Genomic DNA, 17,513 nt, shown 5'->3' with positions numbered 1-17,513 from the left:
CACTATACTCGAAGGTAGAACGCCTAGCTCATTTGTTATTTGAAATGACGTCACGAGTTCTATTTAGATACTGAATAATCATTTTACGGTAAATATCCAAGGCCATTACAATTGATAATTGATATTTCGCTTCCCATCGCTTCCGCAGGCTGTTGAATATTTTTATACTTTTGTTTATATCTCGGTTTATTTTATCAAATATTTCTTTCAATAGATTGAAATACCTTTACCTAACCAAGCCACATGTGTCAGTATCATCTTTTATTGTTAATCAATCAATTGTGGTAGCTGGAAACTGGAAAGCCTCATGGTTGTCTAATGCAAGATTGTCTTATCAATATCATTATGTAGATTCTAATATGAATTGTGATGTGGTAGGTACCTATATGTATTGTTCATTAGTCATTACTTTGACTTACCTCTATGTTAATTGTTAATGCAAACTTTTCTGTTGGTATGTGAACTGTGAACAATCTTCATGTCACTCAATTCTCTCAAGTTGTGACCGTCATGAGCCTCCTTTATTTTGTATTCTGTATAATGTAACTGGATGCCTTTGCTAATATGGCCTTTGTATAAGATTGTTTGTTTCTAACCATACTTTGGTAGGTATTCATAACTTCTTATGAAAGAAAGTTGTTAACATTTTGAGCACCTATGAGCTATGATCCCAATGGATCTCACGACAAAATTGGGGAGTCAGATCTATGATCCGAGTGGATCTAGCGACAAAATTGAAGGGTCAGATCTATGATCCCAGTAGATCTCTCGACAAAATTGAGGGGCTGGATCTATGATCTGAATGGATCTCGGATCGGGATCCATGGGATCGGATCTCAGATCCATTTTTCCGGATCCAAGCACATGTCTGTAGGTCATGACCTTGACCTGAGATCAAATCAAATCAAATCAAAATGAGATCAAAAGACCTTTCAAGGTCCAAGTGCCTATAGTTCATTCGACACGTCTTGGCGAGAGAAACACGATGCCGGTAAAAGTTAGCTCGTGCAAGGTTTGAGTAAAAAGTTATTGCAGAAAAACCATTTCCGCAGAAATCGTCTAATTTGCAGTGTGTGCCCCCTGGAGGCAAAAACATTGACCTCAGGTAAAATCGAAGAGAAATAATCAGAAAGAGCGTCAATAGGGCTATCAAATGCGCCTTTCCGGGGCACTGTAGCTCTATGCATTGGTTTCCGAGTTATGCGCAAAACAAACATAAAAAGACTAGTTGATAAATCGATCCAACCATCCATAAGTTCGATGGTTAAAACGGCAAAAAGGACTGGTTTTGCACAAATTTAACACTTGTTTTTACATTTTTGAACTGGTGAGCCGTGAGCTATGAAATGCAAACTGGTGACCTATGAAATGTGAGGTGCTGAAGTATGAACTGCGAACTCCACACATGATAATTTGAAGTTCACCCGAAATAAGTACTTAAGTGACGGACAGAGATCAGCAATGTCTTTGGACGCTCCAAGGGAAATACATATATGCAATACACCCTAAACAAACTGATGGGTACCCACTAATCGACATTGGTAAATGAATTAAATGCGTTCATCTGCGCTTTAGTGGTGTCGGCGTCGGCTGGTCGTTCGAGACCCCACCGCCGCTCACAGCACTCAGGGGCGGCCGGTTTTCCCGTACCTATAGGTGCTTTTGCTTACTGCTGGTGGGGAAGTTTTAAGGGAATAGCGCAAGAGATTCATTGCGAGAGGAAGCTATTTTACTCAGTATTTCCCTCCACGGATGTGAATCCAGATCTGAGATCGTTCCCGTCATTTGGATAGGAAACTAAAGCAAGAACTGTTGGTGGTGTAGAAATAGGCGCAGGATAGCATTGAACAAGGTCAGCATTGAACGGACCGACCATGTAGTGCTAGGTGATTCTATCATGGGTAAGGACTTTGGACATTGCGCGAGAGAGAATTATATCGATCGTAGCTAGGTATTTATGAACCTGAAATTAACTGCATTGCTCAATCTTTACCAGATTTCATGGATAATTTAACCCATTATATGTTAAATGAGTCTTGGAAATTCAACTTCTCCGCTTTTAGCTTTTGCGCTGTTTCCATAAACAGCAAAACGCAGGAGATAAATCGGAAACTTTGCAGACGTTAGCACAAAAATGACATGAAATTCTAGGGTGATATGACCTTTGAGCGGTCCGACACCATTATCAGATGGTCGACATGATGCTGAGTGGCCCGAGCGCACCCAGTTGCGCAAGGATTATAGATTGTGGGTTTTTTGTAAGCATAAAAAACCAATTAAGAGCCAGATGAGATAGGTATACCAACTACGAGCTTTCAGATTTTAAACGTTTCACGTTTTTAGGGCGGGAGTCAGGAGAGCAATAAAGCCAAACGTTAAACGCAGACTTATACACAGACCTTAGACAGCGACTTATACCTAGATATCCAAATATCCAGAATATCCGGATGTGAGTAACGAAAATCAAATCTGCAACATTCTGATTGGGTTCAGTTCAATACCTATGTCTGCTGGAGATCAAACTGTATCAAAATCAACGACAACGGCTCGGCAATTTGACAGATCATTGAATGCACTCGGCATCGGAACTTGCATTTTAGACGTCCTAAAAGATGCTTACTTTAAAATGATCGCCATCAAAACTTAACACATCTCCAAAATTATGACAAAGATGATGTGAAGTATTCTAAGCACCGTGCTGCTGTCTGGCTCACCACACCTCAGCATTTTATCGACAGAATTTGTCCCCGACACGGCAGGAGCGCGGCGTACCGATGCGATCGGCGAGCGCGGCCGGTTTTACCGTATCGCCGGAACGCCTGGTCCTAATAGTGCGCCCCGCCGAGACGCCGCAAAAGCCGGCTCCGAGGAGTAAAACGCCTCGCTTGTTGTGTTATTTTCTGGGTGAGTGGGCGGACCATTTTGGTTGCTAATGCTTTAACTAGCGTGTTTGAGGCGGAAAGCTGTTATTATTGTCAAGGCTTTTAACCATTGGTTTGGGAAGCATTTTAGCGTTTGAAATTGTTTTTGAACGCAATTTAGCGCAGTGTAAACAATTTCAAACTTGGACGCATCGTAGTGCTTAAAAATACAATGGAGTTACACATTAAATCAAGTCCTAACGAAAGCGGGGAATTAAATGAGACATGTTGGTAATATGCAAATCAGGGTAACAGAAAGATATTCCCTACTTTCATAATCCAATTTATTTATTTCGGTGCTTCTTAAACTTGATTTCATAGCCAAAAGGTAAACGCTTTTACCAAAAAGCCTAACACTTAACAGCGTAACCGGTAACGGCCTAGCTACCTAACAAAACTAATAACCGCATCTCCACCCAGCCAGTATTTATCTCACGGACGTTTTCTGTTCAGGGCTTACCACAGCTTCTCTCTGCTATCCATGAACAGAGGAGCAGAACAGGCAACAATTGCAGTGTGAGTAACTTTTTCTACTCGAGTTGCCGCTCCAGTCCTGAGCTGGAGCTGCATGGCCGTTGACCGGTGGACGGTTGACCGCTGCTGGAGTTCCCGTCCCGGCCGCCGCCGCCGCCATCGCTGCCGCCACCGCTGCCTATGTCCCAGCCGCCGCTCCTGCTGCCGCCAGTGATGTTGTTACAGCTGCTGCCGCTGCTGCTGCTCCCCGTCATGCGGTCCTGATCTTCTGACACCATTGTCACGCACGCACCCCATACTCTCACTACCAACTGTAACCACAGATCAGTCGACCCCCTTCCGCACACCGGGGAACCCTCAGGCTCGGCTGTCACCCCCGTAGGGCTGCCGCCATGACCTGGGGCCCAAACGGGGCCTTCACTCCTCACTGGACCCATATTGGGCCCCGCTGCACGCTGGCCGGCCGGCAGGCCGGGGTGGCCGTTTTTACCCCTTACTCTACTACACACGCCTCACCCCGCCGGGGTGACCCAGCGGGAGTCCACGGGGGTCGGCAGGGGGTCAGCAGCGCCCGGGGGAGACGGCGAGCGGGACGGCGGCGACAGCAGCTCCGGCGCCCAACTGAGCCCCGCATCGGCAGCATGCAGCCGGCCGCCGCCGCCGCCGCCAAGAGCATCATTCAGAATCGGCGCCCGCCGGGCCTGGATGGCCCCTGAGTCTCGTTGACTGCGGAGGAGGGCGCTCTGAAGCTGGAGGGCCATCCAGTCCGGTCGCCCTCCAAACTGGAGGACCCTCCGCGCAGGCCCTCGCGCGCTCCGACGCCGCCGATGTCGGTGCCGACGTTGCCGTCGGAGGGGGAGGGGCGGTGGCGGCGGTGGTGGCGGGACGCCCGCAGGTTCGACGGTGACGCAGTGCCCGCAGACCGGTGCCGCGGGGGCTGAGCTGTGCATGGGCGTGACGCTGTCCGCAACAGACCGATTGATTCGTGACGGGGTGCGCATCGGTCGAGGGGCGCCCGCTGGAGAGGCTCATTTCGAATCGGGCAGCCATCCGCCGCCGCCGTGCCGCCGCGCCGCCGTCAATCGTCGCGTCATTAATTCCGGCCATTGTGCGCGTAATCAGCATTTGCAGAGGAACTCGCAAGAAACTCAATGAATAGGACGGGCGCGATTCAGCGCGCACAAAGGGCAGCCGGCCACAGGCCCCTCCCCCAGTGCGGGGCGGAGTCGGCGACGTAATCAATGACGCTCGACCAATCGCCGCGAGGGGCTGCGGGCGGCGTGTGCTGATTGGCGGCCGCCGGCGAGCGCCCGCCCCTAATCGTCGTCGGAGAGCCAGTGAACGACCATCCAAATTACCGAAAAATTGTGATAGATTTGGATTGTTCTCGAGAGAGGAGCCAGTGAAGAGCACTTCGAGCTCTCGGTGTGTTTTTCTTGTACCGTGGAGGACCTGAAGCCGCGGAAAAAATCGTCGTGCGGTGTGACGCGTCTGCAAGGAGCAGCGAGTGGCCTCCAGCTTGTCTCAAGAACCGCTCCCGGTGGCCCAGAGTGGATCCTCTCAGCTTCCCGCTGCTGGGCGCGGCCGGCGAGCCCGGCGAGCCCGGCGACGCGGACCCGGCCGACCCCAATGACATGACCCTGAGTCCCAAGCCGACGCCGTTCTCCGTTTCGGACATCCTGTACCCGTACGACGAGGTGTACCGCAAGTCAGCCGCCCTGGAGCCGGGCCTGGTGCCCCTGGCCGGATCGCCCGTCTACCGCGGCACTCAGCAGAACATGACCAACCCGTACGCGCACATGCACGTGCCGCAGCTGTCGGCACCGGCGGCGGCGTTCCAGACCCAGTACTGCAACGCCGGCGACTTTGGCCACTATACGGACGTGCGAAACACCTCGGCGGGATGGTACAGCACGCCCACCGACCCGCGCTTCGCCAGTGAGTACAAAGACGGTCAGGGAAGGGCGGGTCAAGCTCTGATGGATTTGAGCGATGGACCAGACACCAATGTGATACACTTAGGCATGTCAGGCGCCCGTGGGTAGAACACAGGTGGGTCACGATAGTGTGCGCAAGGTCAGGCATAGGTAAAGGCGAGACAGGTAGGTAAGTGCAGCCGGCCTGCATGGGCGAAGGGTCTGGTCCATGGTTGGTTTAGCGAGAGCTGGGTGGCCCCTAGGCGCTAACCGTGATTGGACGATAGGCACTAACCGTAATATCAGGAGCCTTACACTGATGAGAAGCCAGGAATGTGCCAGATGCGTCACTGCTGTAAGGTTTGAGGTCTGTGATGTTGCATGGCACATACAGAGCGCTAACAAGGGGCCGGAACAGACCACATCCAGCTGGGAATTCTATGTCAAATGAGGTTTAGAAATAAATAGCGAGAATGCTGCTCAGTTCTTGAGCACGCAGTTTTCATAACTGTGCATGCTGCATGCCGCAAAACCTGGCTATAAAAGGCAGCCGTTATCAGATGTTATAAGACGTTATTATATCTGCAAGATGTAATTAGCGCCACAGTTGGTAAATAGTCCTATGCATGTGGCAGAGTTCGGCTTGTTGCATAATGCCAATAAGCGGACTTCCGATAAACTCCAAAATAAGTCATGAAATTTATTTTCCATTGGAGACCTCCCAGAGTGATGCTTAACGCAACGGCAAAGTGTCCAAGCTTGTGGACTGAGTACAGTAAATGTGGCAAAGTTTAATGCGGCTTTAAAATAAACGTGAATTACCTTAACGTTAGGGATCCAGAGAAGTAGTTTTGAGCGCTTGGGTGGGAAGAGGGGGGGGGGGGCATAGCGCATATTCCTCAAAAGGTTTTAAAGGCATGCAAACCTTCTAGATTTGGCTTCCCTATGCGTTGTTGTGCAATCTAAGTTCTTTCTCTGGGAGAAAAAGAACATTTTGTCCTTTCGGACACTACGGAGAGGGCAAATGCCCCATTTGCCCTCCCGACCCCTTCCCTTAGAGCCGTCAGTGTACTCAAAAGGTTAAGTGTAGGGCGCTAGCATAACGTTATACATTATTGCAATCTATGGGATGATCCTCTCACTGTAGCCAAAATGTGAAGCAAGGAAACGATACCTAATGCTTTTGCTGCGTGTGGAACTACCCTTGTTTTGCCCTTAATCTTGTTCTATCCACAGCGGTGTTTTATAAGAGCATAAGCCGGCGAAGTCCATTTATTCATTCATAAGATGTTCGCTCCCCTAAGTCCCAGATTTACCTTACCTACCAGTATAACGCCTTTTGGGGCGACTAACGGAGCGAGCGAGAGGGTGGGCCTTGCACGTGCGAAGTTTCGTGGGGGTACCTCCAACTGACTTGTGCACGGCACCCTACTGACCGGTCTCTAGCGATGTGCCAAATTTGGGCACAATCGGCCCAGCCGTTCTCGAGATCTGGAAGCGGCACCCTGCACGTGCGCACGTGCAAAATGGGTCCCAACTGACTTGTGCACGGCACCCTTCTAACCGGTCCCTAACTGTGTATCAAATTTGAGCGCCATCGGTCCAGCCGTTCTCGAGATCTGGAAACGACCCCTGCACGTGCGCACGTGCAGCAGCACCCCAACTCTGGCATATGGATATGCAGTGCCTAGTGGGTGCCTACCTACATGCCAACTTTCAGCGCAATCGGCCAAGTAATTATCGAGATATTGCAACAATTACAAAACTGACACCTCTTCGTTTTGCACGTGGCACGTGCATAAGGGGTCACCCACATGCATCAGGAATAGTCCAATACTTGGTAGAAGGAATGAAGCTACCCTACAAAAATTACCGCGTGTAAATCGGTCAAGTGGTTGCTGAGATATAAGCCTCGCAAAAGCGTCCGCACGGCCGGCTGGTCGGCCGGCCGGCCGCTCATACTCAGAAATTTCCGTTAATCTAAGGAAAGACTACGCTCGCTTCGCTCGCTCCGTAACAACCAGGGGCGACTAACGGAGCGAGCGAGAGGGTGAGCCTTGCACGTGCGAAATTTCGAGGGGGTACCTCCAACTGACTTGTGCACGGCACCCTACTAACCGGTCTCTAGCGATGTGCCAAATTTGAGCACAATCGGCCCAGCCGTTCTCGAGATCTGGAAGCGGCACCCTGCACGTGCGCACGTGCAGAATGGGTCCCAACTAACTTGTGCACGGCACCCTACTAACTGGTTTCTAACCGTGTACCAAATTTGAGCGCCATCGGTCCAGCCGTTCTCGAGATCTGGAAACGACCCCTGCACGTGCGCACGTGCAGCAGCACCCCAACTCTGGCACATGGATGTGCAGTGCCTAGTGGGTGCCTACCTACATGCCAACTTTCAGCGCAATCGGCCAAGTAGTTACCGAGATATTGCAACAATTACAATACTCTTTAACAATACTCTTTATCTCCACAAAGTTTTTTTTCTTTTCTTTTTGTTGCTCCGTTCATACAAGAGATTGAGCTAGAATGTTTCAAATTATTTTTGTTGGTGTCAATTGAGATTAATGACAACTGAAATTGGCGATCTGTGAATATTAAGGCACATGACAAAACTTAAACCGGACCCTTATGTGATGTTGATATGACAATTTCAATAAAGTGCGGATAGGCAATTGATATTGGACAAAAATGTCCGGAGAAAAACTTGTGCTCCTCTTCGCACCATGCATGACTTTCGGTCGGCCGTCATTTCCAGTCATTTTTAATACCTACCTAAGTGCCCATCAGGTGTCTCGTGCTAACTGGTTGTGATCTATAGGTAACCACATCAAGTATCTAATTCTATACGAACAGTCCACGGATCGTACCCACTACCCATCCATCATTTCCCTGACACTGAACAGCAGTCAGCTATCCGTCGCTCCTTCCCAGCCTGTACGGTCGGCAGTCGATCGGTCTGCGGTGACGGCGGCGGCGGCGGCGGCCATGTCTATTTACGTCGTTAGCGTCGAGTACCTTCGCGGACGGGGAACGTTTCGGTAATCGTCAGTCGGTCGATGGCCGCGGGCGCTAAGAAAACTGGGCGAGCGCTCTGCTTCCCCACCCCGTCCCGACCTGGCTGACCGTACGGGCTGAGTTACGGAGGGAGGAAGGGAGGGGCGGAGGGCGGGCCGGGACGGACGGGGTATACGGTCCCGTGTTTGGACAGAGCAAATAAGAGGCGCGCGTGGAGCAATATTGGGAGACGACTCGGCCGGCAATGATGACGTCGCCGACGAATGGCTTTCTTTTGTTAGGCTGATAGCTCGGCAAAGACGGGACAGGATGAGTAGTTCACTCGGGTGATACGGCGGGGACGGGGAACGTTAGACTAGACGGACGGGGTGGATTCTGGAGGAATATCAGATGTCTAGACCCGGCTATTACTAAGGCAGGGAAAGTGGGATAAGACGGTCAGGGTAGGTAAGACGGGCACCCCTTCTGCAGACCAAACCAATAGCGCTACGAACGAGAAAAATTAGGACCAGAATTGCCTTTCCCACTACACACCACCATTGAAGTCTGGTGAATTTGTGTTCAGTCGATAATCTTTTATTTTTATTTCTTTAAAACACTCATTTCATTGAAAACATCCATAATGTATTGTGCAAGCTTTTGTGTGTAGCACTATAGAGTTAAAAACTCGCAACCACTTGTGGTACACTCATATGCCACTAGTGATCATTTACCGCGGATTTGCTTTGTCTGCATCAAATTGTCCACAGAGAAAAATCGTGCTGAACTTCTGACATTGAGTTTGGGGTAAGACGGGCAACTATGAATCCAATGGGTCTGTAATGGTGAAAATATTTTTGTTGCTGTAGGAAAAAAAGAAGCATTTCTAACAAGAATATGTTCGATTCCGATATTCAAAGACATGCTAGCAATATTCCTTCGGCACAGTTTATTTTCGAATAATGAATGTGAAAACGGTTCTACATGGCTTCTGAACTAGGGCCTATATACGAGCATTCGCCTTGACATGTCTTACGAATGTCTTATACTGCCATTTCCGAAGCACTTGAGACCAACGAGCGACTGTATCAATGCGGGTAATCTCGGGCATTTGTTGCGAGCTGTGCTGATCGGTGAAAGAAGCTGGCCGTCTTGCCCTACCCATGTGACCGTCTTACCCCATGGGGTGGGGTAAGACGGGTTTTTGCAAGGTTTTGCAAAAATAGCTGCAGTTTATTTGTTGAATCAGATCTAAGTCTCATCTTCTGGCAAATGGAAGTAAAATGTCTAAAAAAGGTTTTCAGTCAGTTTCCCGTTTCTATGATGTTTCTAACCGGCCGAAAAATGGCTCCAAAGTTAAGGTGCCCGTCTTACCCCACTTTCCCCCACTTTTGTATTTGGTGGATATTCGAACGACGTAAGGGTGAAATATTACTTAACTTTCAGCTACAGGTGATTCATTCGGCTTATTTTACATAGATCCCCTTGTTATCTCGTACTTTGAATCGATTGATTAGCAGAGTAACACTGTGAAATAACTCTAACAATAATCGACCGACCAGCACTAGATCAGCAGTGGCGATATCACCTCCACCTCTCCTGCCACGCCCAGTAAGCAGCCCGCCGTATATTCGCCATCACGGGCCTGGACACGACATAAAGCCTCCGTTCGATCCCTGCATATGAAACGAGGATGACGCCGGCCGCCGGCAGTGACCGTTCAATATTTCCCAATCGGCCTCAGTGAAGAGCGCGCTGTCGTGCGTCTGAATGGCCACAGCATTGAGAGAGGAGCGTCCTGCCCAGTGACCCGCATTCTGCGCATTCCTGCAAGTCGAGCGGGTGTCACGCGCCGCATTGCACCCCTCTCTCACCTCACCCACCCCTCTCCGCTGCTCCCTTCCCCACGATCGGCGTGCCACAGTTCGCTGATACTGTGCAGTCCATTCATCAACCTCTCCGTCGCCGCCCGGCGTGTCCTCCGCAGCATCGCAGCTCGAATTGAACCATCCACCTATGCCAACACCACCGCCGCCGCAACCGAGGCGTCTTGTCTGTGCCGCTCGTTCTATCTCAAACACTGCCACCAGGCTCGATTGAGGCACTGAGGCACCGAGGCACGATCCGTTCTCGCTCGGCTGGCTCGTCTTTGAGCGCCGTCCGCTGTGGTCACGATCGCGTCTCGTTAGCGGTGTGATGAGCCGCCGCCACCGCTGCCGCCGCCGCTGCCGCCACCGCCGCCGCCGCCGCTGTCGCCTCTCGGGGGTTCTGCGGACGGTGTCGGTGGCGGCCAGCCGACCTCGTGTCCGTGTCAGAGAATAAGAGCGGTATGCGGAGGGAGGTCACGAATGGTGTGACGATAACTGAGAGGAGCGAGTGTAGAGGACGGCGTAGTTTGATGGTGGAATGCAGAGCGAAGCCGGGGGTGTTGGTGAAAGATGGCTGACCGTGAATGGGGAGCTGATCGGTCAGTTACACTTATCGTTTTGTTGATTATGCTATGAGCTGTACTTTGTAGCAGCTTTCTTCAAAGAAAGTTCACGGGAAAAGGCTTTTAGCTATGCTTACTTACCTTCAGCTGACTGGTAAGTGGTAACTATCAAAGAAATAAAATATTTTATATTTACGGCAGGTTGAAAGCTTGGATCAGTCCAGCTTTATCCCACTCATTTCAATGACGGCTAACATGGGCGATGTCCACGCGTCTGCACGTCCCTCCCGTGCAGTGTGCTCGCTGCCGGTGTGACACAACGTCCCCTGTTTACCCTGGGGCGCAGCGTCTCTGTGACGTCATCATCGCAGCGGCGCTGCCATATCCAGTCATAAATCCTGTGAAGCTCTTAATTCCGGCAAATCACTTGTCCAAACAGAGCCGCTCTCAAGCAAAACAGCGGCCGTCGCTACAGAGTGACGCGGCGGCCGGTACGGCGTGTTTTCGCTGCCAGCGCTCCGGTCCCTCGACGGTTCAGGGCACGACGCGACAGTGCAGGCGGGACGGTGGGATCCGATCTGGACCGTGTGGGGCTGCTGTCCCGGCATGAACCATGCAATAACAGACGCCCATGGGCATTGATAAATTCATAAATTAAATGCAGCATTATGTGTAGGCATTATTGCAATAAGATCTAGATTTTTATTGCAATTCTGTAAAAAGTATCGTAGTTTAATAAAAGTAATCTCAGTCTCACGATGAATAACAAATATCTAAAATTGCTCTGTCAAACATACAAAGATTGATTGAGCTTTTGGCAGGGCTAGTTATTAGCTGATACCGATATATCCATGGGGCTGGAGCAACTAAAACTGGGAAAATGTAATGTTCCGAAATCCCACAGTATCTGCCTGCGTAACTTTGTTGACTTCTCTGACCCTGTTGTCTCCCTCCGCAGTCTCTCGGCTCATGACGGGCTCGACCGGCATGAACGTCAACATGTCCAACATGGCGTCCTTCGGCGCCTGCACCGACACCAAGCCCATGCAGTTCCCGCTCAGCCAGCGGCGGAAGCGGCGCGTCCTCTTCACACAGGCGCAGGTAGGCTCCCTGCTGAACGATTTGGTTCTTGATTCGGCTATCAATGGCCTTTGATATGATGTGGTTATTGAAATATGAGTTCATGAGATGAATAATTCGAGCAGGTGGACCTGTGTCCTGTACGCATTCGTTTAAGTTAGCATTCGTCTCAAGTTTCCCTTAATTCAGTTTCATCTGTTGTATGTTGGCAAGAACCTTCAGCCTAATTGCGAAATTTAACCGCATCGTTATTATTTTATACCTAAGTCATCATTGTTTTGCTCTGTGTTTCAGTAAATGTGTGTTTTTTATCATTCGTCGTGTGCGGTTTCACAGGTGTACGAGCTGGAGCGGCGTTTTAAGCAGCAGAAGTACCTGTCCGCGCCGGAGCGGGAACATCTGGCCAGCCTAATCCACCTCACCCCGACCCAGGTCAGTGTGATACCGGGCGTCTTTTAGTTAGCATTGTCAGCTGTTCAAATCGTTGAGGAATTCAATTGTGGAATATTGGAATTAGTGGGGGTATTACGGGCTACGGCTAAACCGTTCGTCTCTTTTTTTTTTCTTCCACTTGTCCGTATTCATAAACTGTCCTGAGATATTCTGCATTCTTATCCTCGATTTTTCACTCAAAAGCAGCGCACCTGAAATTCATTAGATCAGATCAGTGCATACTAAACCGCGCCATTCCAAAGACAAGGAGCGAATACCAATGGCATTCCTCGTAATTCATCCCAATTACTAGGTCACTGCGACCACTGGCTCACATTGTCACTTCAAATATGACCATCCTTGAGACTGCGCTCTTCTGACCATGCTCCACTACCGTCTTATGAAGTGCGGCACAATCGGCGCACCGTCAGAACACAGGGCGCGCATTGCTGTCCGTTTGTTCCGCGGAATGCCACCTCCGGTTCCCACAGAGCGCGCATTAAATCGAGCCCAGGCCGCGACAAAGGCCGGGGCGGTGCGGCCGGCCCGCGCCTCCTCCGCCGCCCCGTGCCGTCCTCCGTCGCGATTTTACGGGCCCGCTCGGTAAATACGGCTCCATATAATATCGTTTTTGGTAGACAACTGTCGGACACAGAGGGCTCAGGCTCGCTTCACTGGCCGCTAATGGCTCTAATCCGACGAAAACCCCCTCGCAGCGCGCTCTGTTTGCCTGGAAAACGTAATCGCCCGTCTAATCTACCGGGGGCGACAATGCTGGGCCTGCTGTATTGACGCCGAGCCGAGGCGCGCGGCGGCAGCGGCCACTGGTCTGAGGCGGGCGCCGCTCTCGTTTCAGGTGAAAATCTGGTTCCAGAACCACCGCTACAAGTTCAAACGGCAGGCCAAGGAGAAGGCGATGAGCGAGCAGGCCGGCTCGCCGCGCCGGGTGGCTGTGCCTGTTCTGGTGAAGGACGGCAAACCGTGCAGCAGCGGCAGCGGCAGCAGCAGCAGCAGCGCGGGCGTCGAGCCGGTCACCACCACCACGGCCGCTCCTCCGGTCACCCTCGGCAGCGAGCCGTGCGCCGCGCCGTCCCCGGGCGCCTCGCACGCCGGGCTGGGCTCCCTGGTTCCGCCGCCACAGCCGCCCCCTCAGCAGCAGCCGCACTACGCCATGGGGTCTCCACCCGGAGGGATGGTCTCGGGGATGGAGCAGTACCGACAGAGCATGACGCCCACCATGTCGAGTATGGGTCAGGGCGGCGGCGACGGCGGCCAGATGTGCTCCTCGTACCTGCCGCTGCAGGGGCGCAGCTGGTAACCCGTCCGCCGCCGTCCGACTCGGAGGGAGGATGGGGCGAGCTTCTGACGCCGCCGATACGCCACTGACGGCATGGTAGCGGGTCAGTGAATTATAGGTAATTTAAAGGCTGCCGACAGACCCTGGCTGACTGTTGGAGCTTTCATTGTCACAGCTCAGTCAGCAGTAACCAGTCCACCGCAGCCAATCCCCGTCAGCTGCGGCTCCCTGACTGCCGAGCAGTCCAGTCCAGTCCAGTCGCCGCTCAGCTGCGCCCGACCGGCTGTCGGCCGGGTCACCCACCTGTTCCGACCGGCCGCAGTTCTGCCACGGGCGCGACGCTAGCCAAATACACGGACCGACCAGCCGGTCCGGCCGTCACCGGCGACCTATTGTGGCGCCCGGCCCGCTCCGTGCCACCGAGTGTTTGCGTTGGGGGCTGCGGCGGCCGGGCCGGCTGGACGGCTCTGCCCGCGCCGTGGCGGCAGACAGAGGCGGCTCACCAGGCTGATCCGAGCCAGCCCACTCTGCGAGCAGTGGTGGCTTTCACGCGCACACCCCTCTCTGTTATCGCGGATGATAGGACGAGTGTGAGGGCGAATCGCGCGCAGTATGTGATGTCCCCGGCTGCTGACCTGAGTGTGAAGGGGTCGGTGTCCCCCCATCCCTCCCTCTGCTCGCGCCCTTCTGCGCCCCCATCCCCGCTCGACCACGCAAGACAATCGGCCTGACATCTGCATGGAGCTGCCTCAGTGCGAGGTGTCCCGCCGCCGCTCAAAAGGTGCCCGCGGCGGCTGGGGCGCGCGCTAAATTGACTGTCAATGCCCGCCGTCGAGCCGCCCCTGAGAGCGTCGCCTCCGACGCCGGCGGCGCTGCGTCGACACCGTTGTACGTCGTCGATTGAGTGTGAAGGTATGTCGGCGTCGGCTAATTACGCGGTGCACGTGTTATTTATGGCTGCACGCTTCCGTTGTGTTATTTATTGTCTGTACCGCCTCGTGGGCGACTGGGGACCGTGAGAAGCGGCCGGCGGCGGGCGGCTGACCCCCGCTGCGCTGTCAATCGCTGGAATGTCCGACTTTAAGCGCCGATGAACCTGTGCTCTGCCGCGCCGCTTTGTGCCGCCGTGATCGACTTTCAGCTCCGCCGCAGATACACTGAGCGCCGCCCGGCCCTCCCCGAGGCAACCCGCCGGGCCAGGTCGTTAAATAGTGCCCGCGATGCTCCGAATCGGCGAGATGTGCGTACCTCGATTGTGGAATTCACGGCCAGATGGTAGCTTAGTCAATGGGAGATGTTTGAGTTACACTGTGTTACGTTCGCTCGTCTGGGTCGCCGCTATGTCGTCTATGATTTGCTCTCTTCACTCAATCACAATCCTCATGTTCTGTGTCATGAATTAGGTGTGCGATCTAGAAATATACAAGGACAATTGTACAATGTTTGTCTGATTGAATTTATTGATGCTATGCAATTGGAGGAACAAAATAATTTGAATTTCATAGCCTCAAAAATCGCTCTTATTAGGTAAAGAAGACTCTGGTTCGATAGTGCTAATCAGTTAAATGACAATGGCCCCGACACGTTCGTATAGGTACATTTATGAATTTAACTCAATTTCATTCAAATTGATTAGTTATGCGATAACAAGCTATTCACATCTCAATCACAAAAGAACATATCAATCACAGCCGAAACAGCCGCTCTAACTACGCGTCTTCCAGCCGCCACCCCCATTAATTCCACCCACCCCATTTAGCACAAGCCACCGCTATAACTCTGCCCCCTTGGCGGCGCTACTGCCGGGGCTGTAACCCTGCGCCCCTTGTCCCGACCCGTCCACCAACCCATCGCTCGTTGGCCGTCACCGGCAGCCCGCTGTCGTTCGGCGCTGCTGTTCGCTGCTCGACGCTCGGTTCCCGGTTCCCGGCGCTCGGCGGCTCGCTCGGCCCGGCCGCTCGTTAGGCGCCGCTGATGAGCGGAAGGAGACCGCCTCTGCGCCGGGCGCGTCCTGAGAGGCGCAGAGAGCGCCGGCCGGCCCAGGTAGCCGACACCGATAGGCAGCAATTGTGGCCGGTGGTGGCGGCCGACACCTAATCAGCGCCCGGCGCCGCCTCGACAAACAGTCCGACCACACCTGCAGAGCCGCCGGGGACGGCCGGGACCCGGCGGACGGGCGGCGGACGCGCTAACACCGGGCAATCTGTGGCTGCAGCTCAGTGCCAGCATCCCGAGCTGCGGCGGCACGGACGGCCGCCGGTGATCTGCAATTTCACCCCACCATTACCGGGCGGCGCGCGAGCCGCGCGGATAATAATATCGAATGACTGGCGACGCTCCGGCCGCAGTCAGCTTTCCGCCGACGGCGCGTTGCAGTCTCCGTGTACGGCGGGACAGTATACCATTGCAGGCAGATGGCCACTCAGAGACTGCAGCGCTGCGGCGAGGGTCTATCACTATTTATCGGACGGCGTGAAGTGGACTGATGGCTACTGTTGGATGGGCCGAGATAGAACGTATCCTATCGATTTAGAATGGGAGAGGAGTTGATGACTGAAGTGCATGGAGGAGTACCTAGTGTTAAGCAAACGGCAGATTGCAGGTCGTAACAGAAGGACGGAAGAGCCGATGACAGAACCCATGTGTAACCACCTGCCTGCTAACTCTTACTTTGGTTCCGTGAAAACTGAAACAAACCATGTAAACAATTGATAGAAAATGAAAATGCGTCTGAACCAGCGAGCAAATTGTTGAAACGAAATGCAAAATAGGTATGACATTGAATGACTCTTTATCCGTAAGGCATAAGTAGGTTCGTCTTGAAATACCGCAAACCATTACATTTATAACTTCTTACCGCAAGCCCACCGATGATTTTCAAGCAGGCCACGTGCCACACCTCTCTTTAAACCCGCCCCGTCAGTCCACGTGCCCCGCTGAGCCACGCGCCTCCGTCCGCCGTCCGGCAGAGCTGCTCGGCGCCGAGATGTTTGACCAGCGTCCGAGCCGAGCCTGTTTGAGAGTGGGGCGGCGCTCGGTGTCATCTGAGCCCACACGGGTGGACACTGGGTACACGGGGAGGTGAACCGGGTCACAGCGGGGGTGACTGAGCCGTGCGGGTGTAGCGAGTGACCGGCCGGGACGCCTTCGGAGGGGCACGGGGAGGTATATCACATGGCGTAGGGTAGACCGGGGCAAGTCGCCCCGCCGAGGTAAAACGCCTCACCGATGTTTCTCGGAACTGGCAAGGTTCTGGAGAAACATAATCTCTTCTATAAAACGTGCACTATATGATCATTATTTGAGCAGACTGGAAAGAAATTGTGATGACTCTTTAGGGAGATATAGCCAAAAATGTGTTTTTTGAGTGATTTTTATGTTTTGTTGCCAGCTTATGCATCATAGCGTTCTTTTATGGTCCACATCAGGTTAACGACTTTTATGTATTTTGAACAACTTTATCTAACGCTTACGAGTATAATGCCGGGTTGGTTCGTGTTAAATTATGCCTTGCTGGAGTGCAAGGCGTAGTTCTCTGACCGAACTACGTGATGGGGTAAAACGCCCCAGTAGGTCGCGGGGCAAAACGCCCCATGGGGCGTTTTACCTCATGTGTTGTTCGGACTACCCACTTCCTAATGTTCGGTAGCTGGCTAACAGTAAGTTTCTATGCATTTATATGTACTTTTCTCAGCAACTGGATGGCAAAGGAAGTATTTTGTTAACATTTCAATCGCATTAATTTATCATTTGGCCTTATGAGGCAGGTGAAAAACCTGCTCATACAATAGTGTCATAGCTGAACACCTGATAGGATGGAAGGAGCTAACTTCAGTGCCGTGCTTCCCAAGGTCTAACAGACCTCTCATATAAGATTTAAGTCAACTAGCTTGTTTAATCTTTAATCTAGAGTATGGGGCTTCTTGCCCCAGGCCGTGGGGCGTTTTGCCCTGGGGTTGGGGCAA

General features: G+C 52.4%; 1 protein-coding gene across 1 annotated transcript; it reads left to right on the top strand.

Moving 5' to 3' along the window:
- Window positions 1–4,485: 4,485 nt before the first annotated feature.
- LOC122378213 (homeobox protein Nkx-2.1-like) lies at window positions 4,486–14,985 on the top strand. The gene is made up of 4 exons (XM_043359028.1): window positions 4,486–5,333; window positions 11,698–11,840; window positions 12,156–12,251; window positions 13,108–14,985. Exons 1-4 carry the CDS (start codon window positions 5,030–5,032, stop codon window positions 13,567–13,569), a joined length of 1,005 nt encoding a protein of 334 aa, XP_043214963.1. The 5' UTR covers window positions 4,486–5,029; the 3' UTR covers window positions 13,570–14,985.
- Window positions 14,986–17,513: the final 2,528 nt, after the last annotated feature.

This window comes from Amphibalanus amphitrite, unplaced genomic scaffold (genome assembly GCF_019059575.1).
Source record: "Amphibalanus amphitrite isolate SeventyFive unplaced genomic scaffold, NRLGWU_Aamphi_draft 000056F_arrow, whole genome shotgun sequence".
NCBI classification, from domain to species: Eukaryota; Metazoa; Arthropoda; class Thecostraca; order Balanomorpha; family Balanidae; genus Amphibalanus; species Amphibalanus amphitrite.
Note: the sequence above shows the minus strand (reverse complement) of the source record. Positions and strands in the feature narration are given on the sequence as shown.

Excerpts from the sequence above, each read along its gene's own strand:
- LOC122378213 (XM_043359028.1), top strand. The coding sequence starts at position 5,030 with ATGACCCTGAGTCCCAAGCCGACGCCGTTCTCCGTTTCGGACATCCTG. Across the intron at positions 5,334-11,697 it reads CACCGACCCGCGCTTCGCCA|TCTCTCGGCTCATGACGGGC; the intron begins GTGAGTACAAAG and ends CTCCCTCCGCAG. Across the intron at positions 11,841-12,155 it reads TCCTCTTCACACAGGCGCAG|GTGTACGAGCTGGAGCGGCG; the intron begins GTAGGCTCCCTG and ends GCGGTTTCACAG.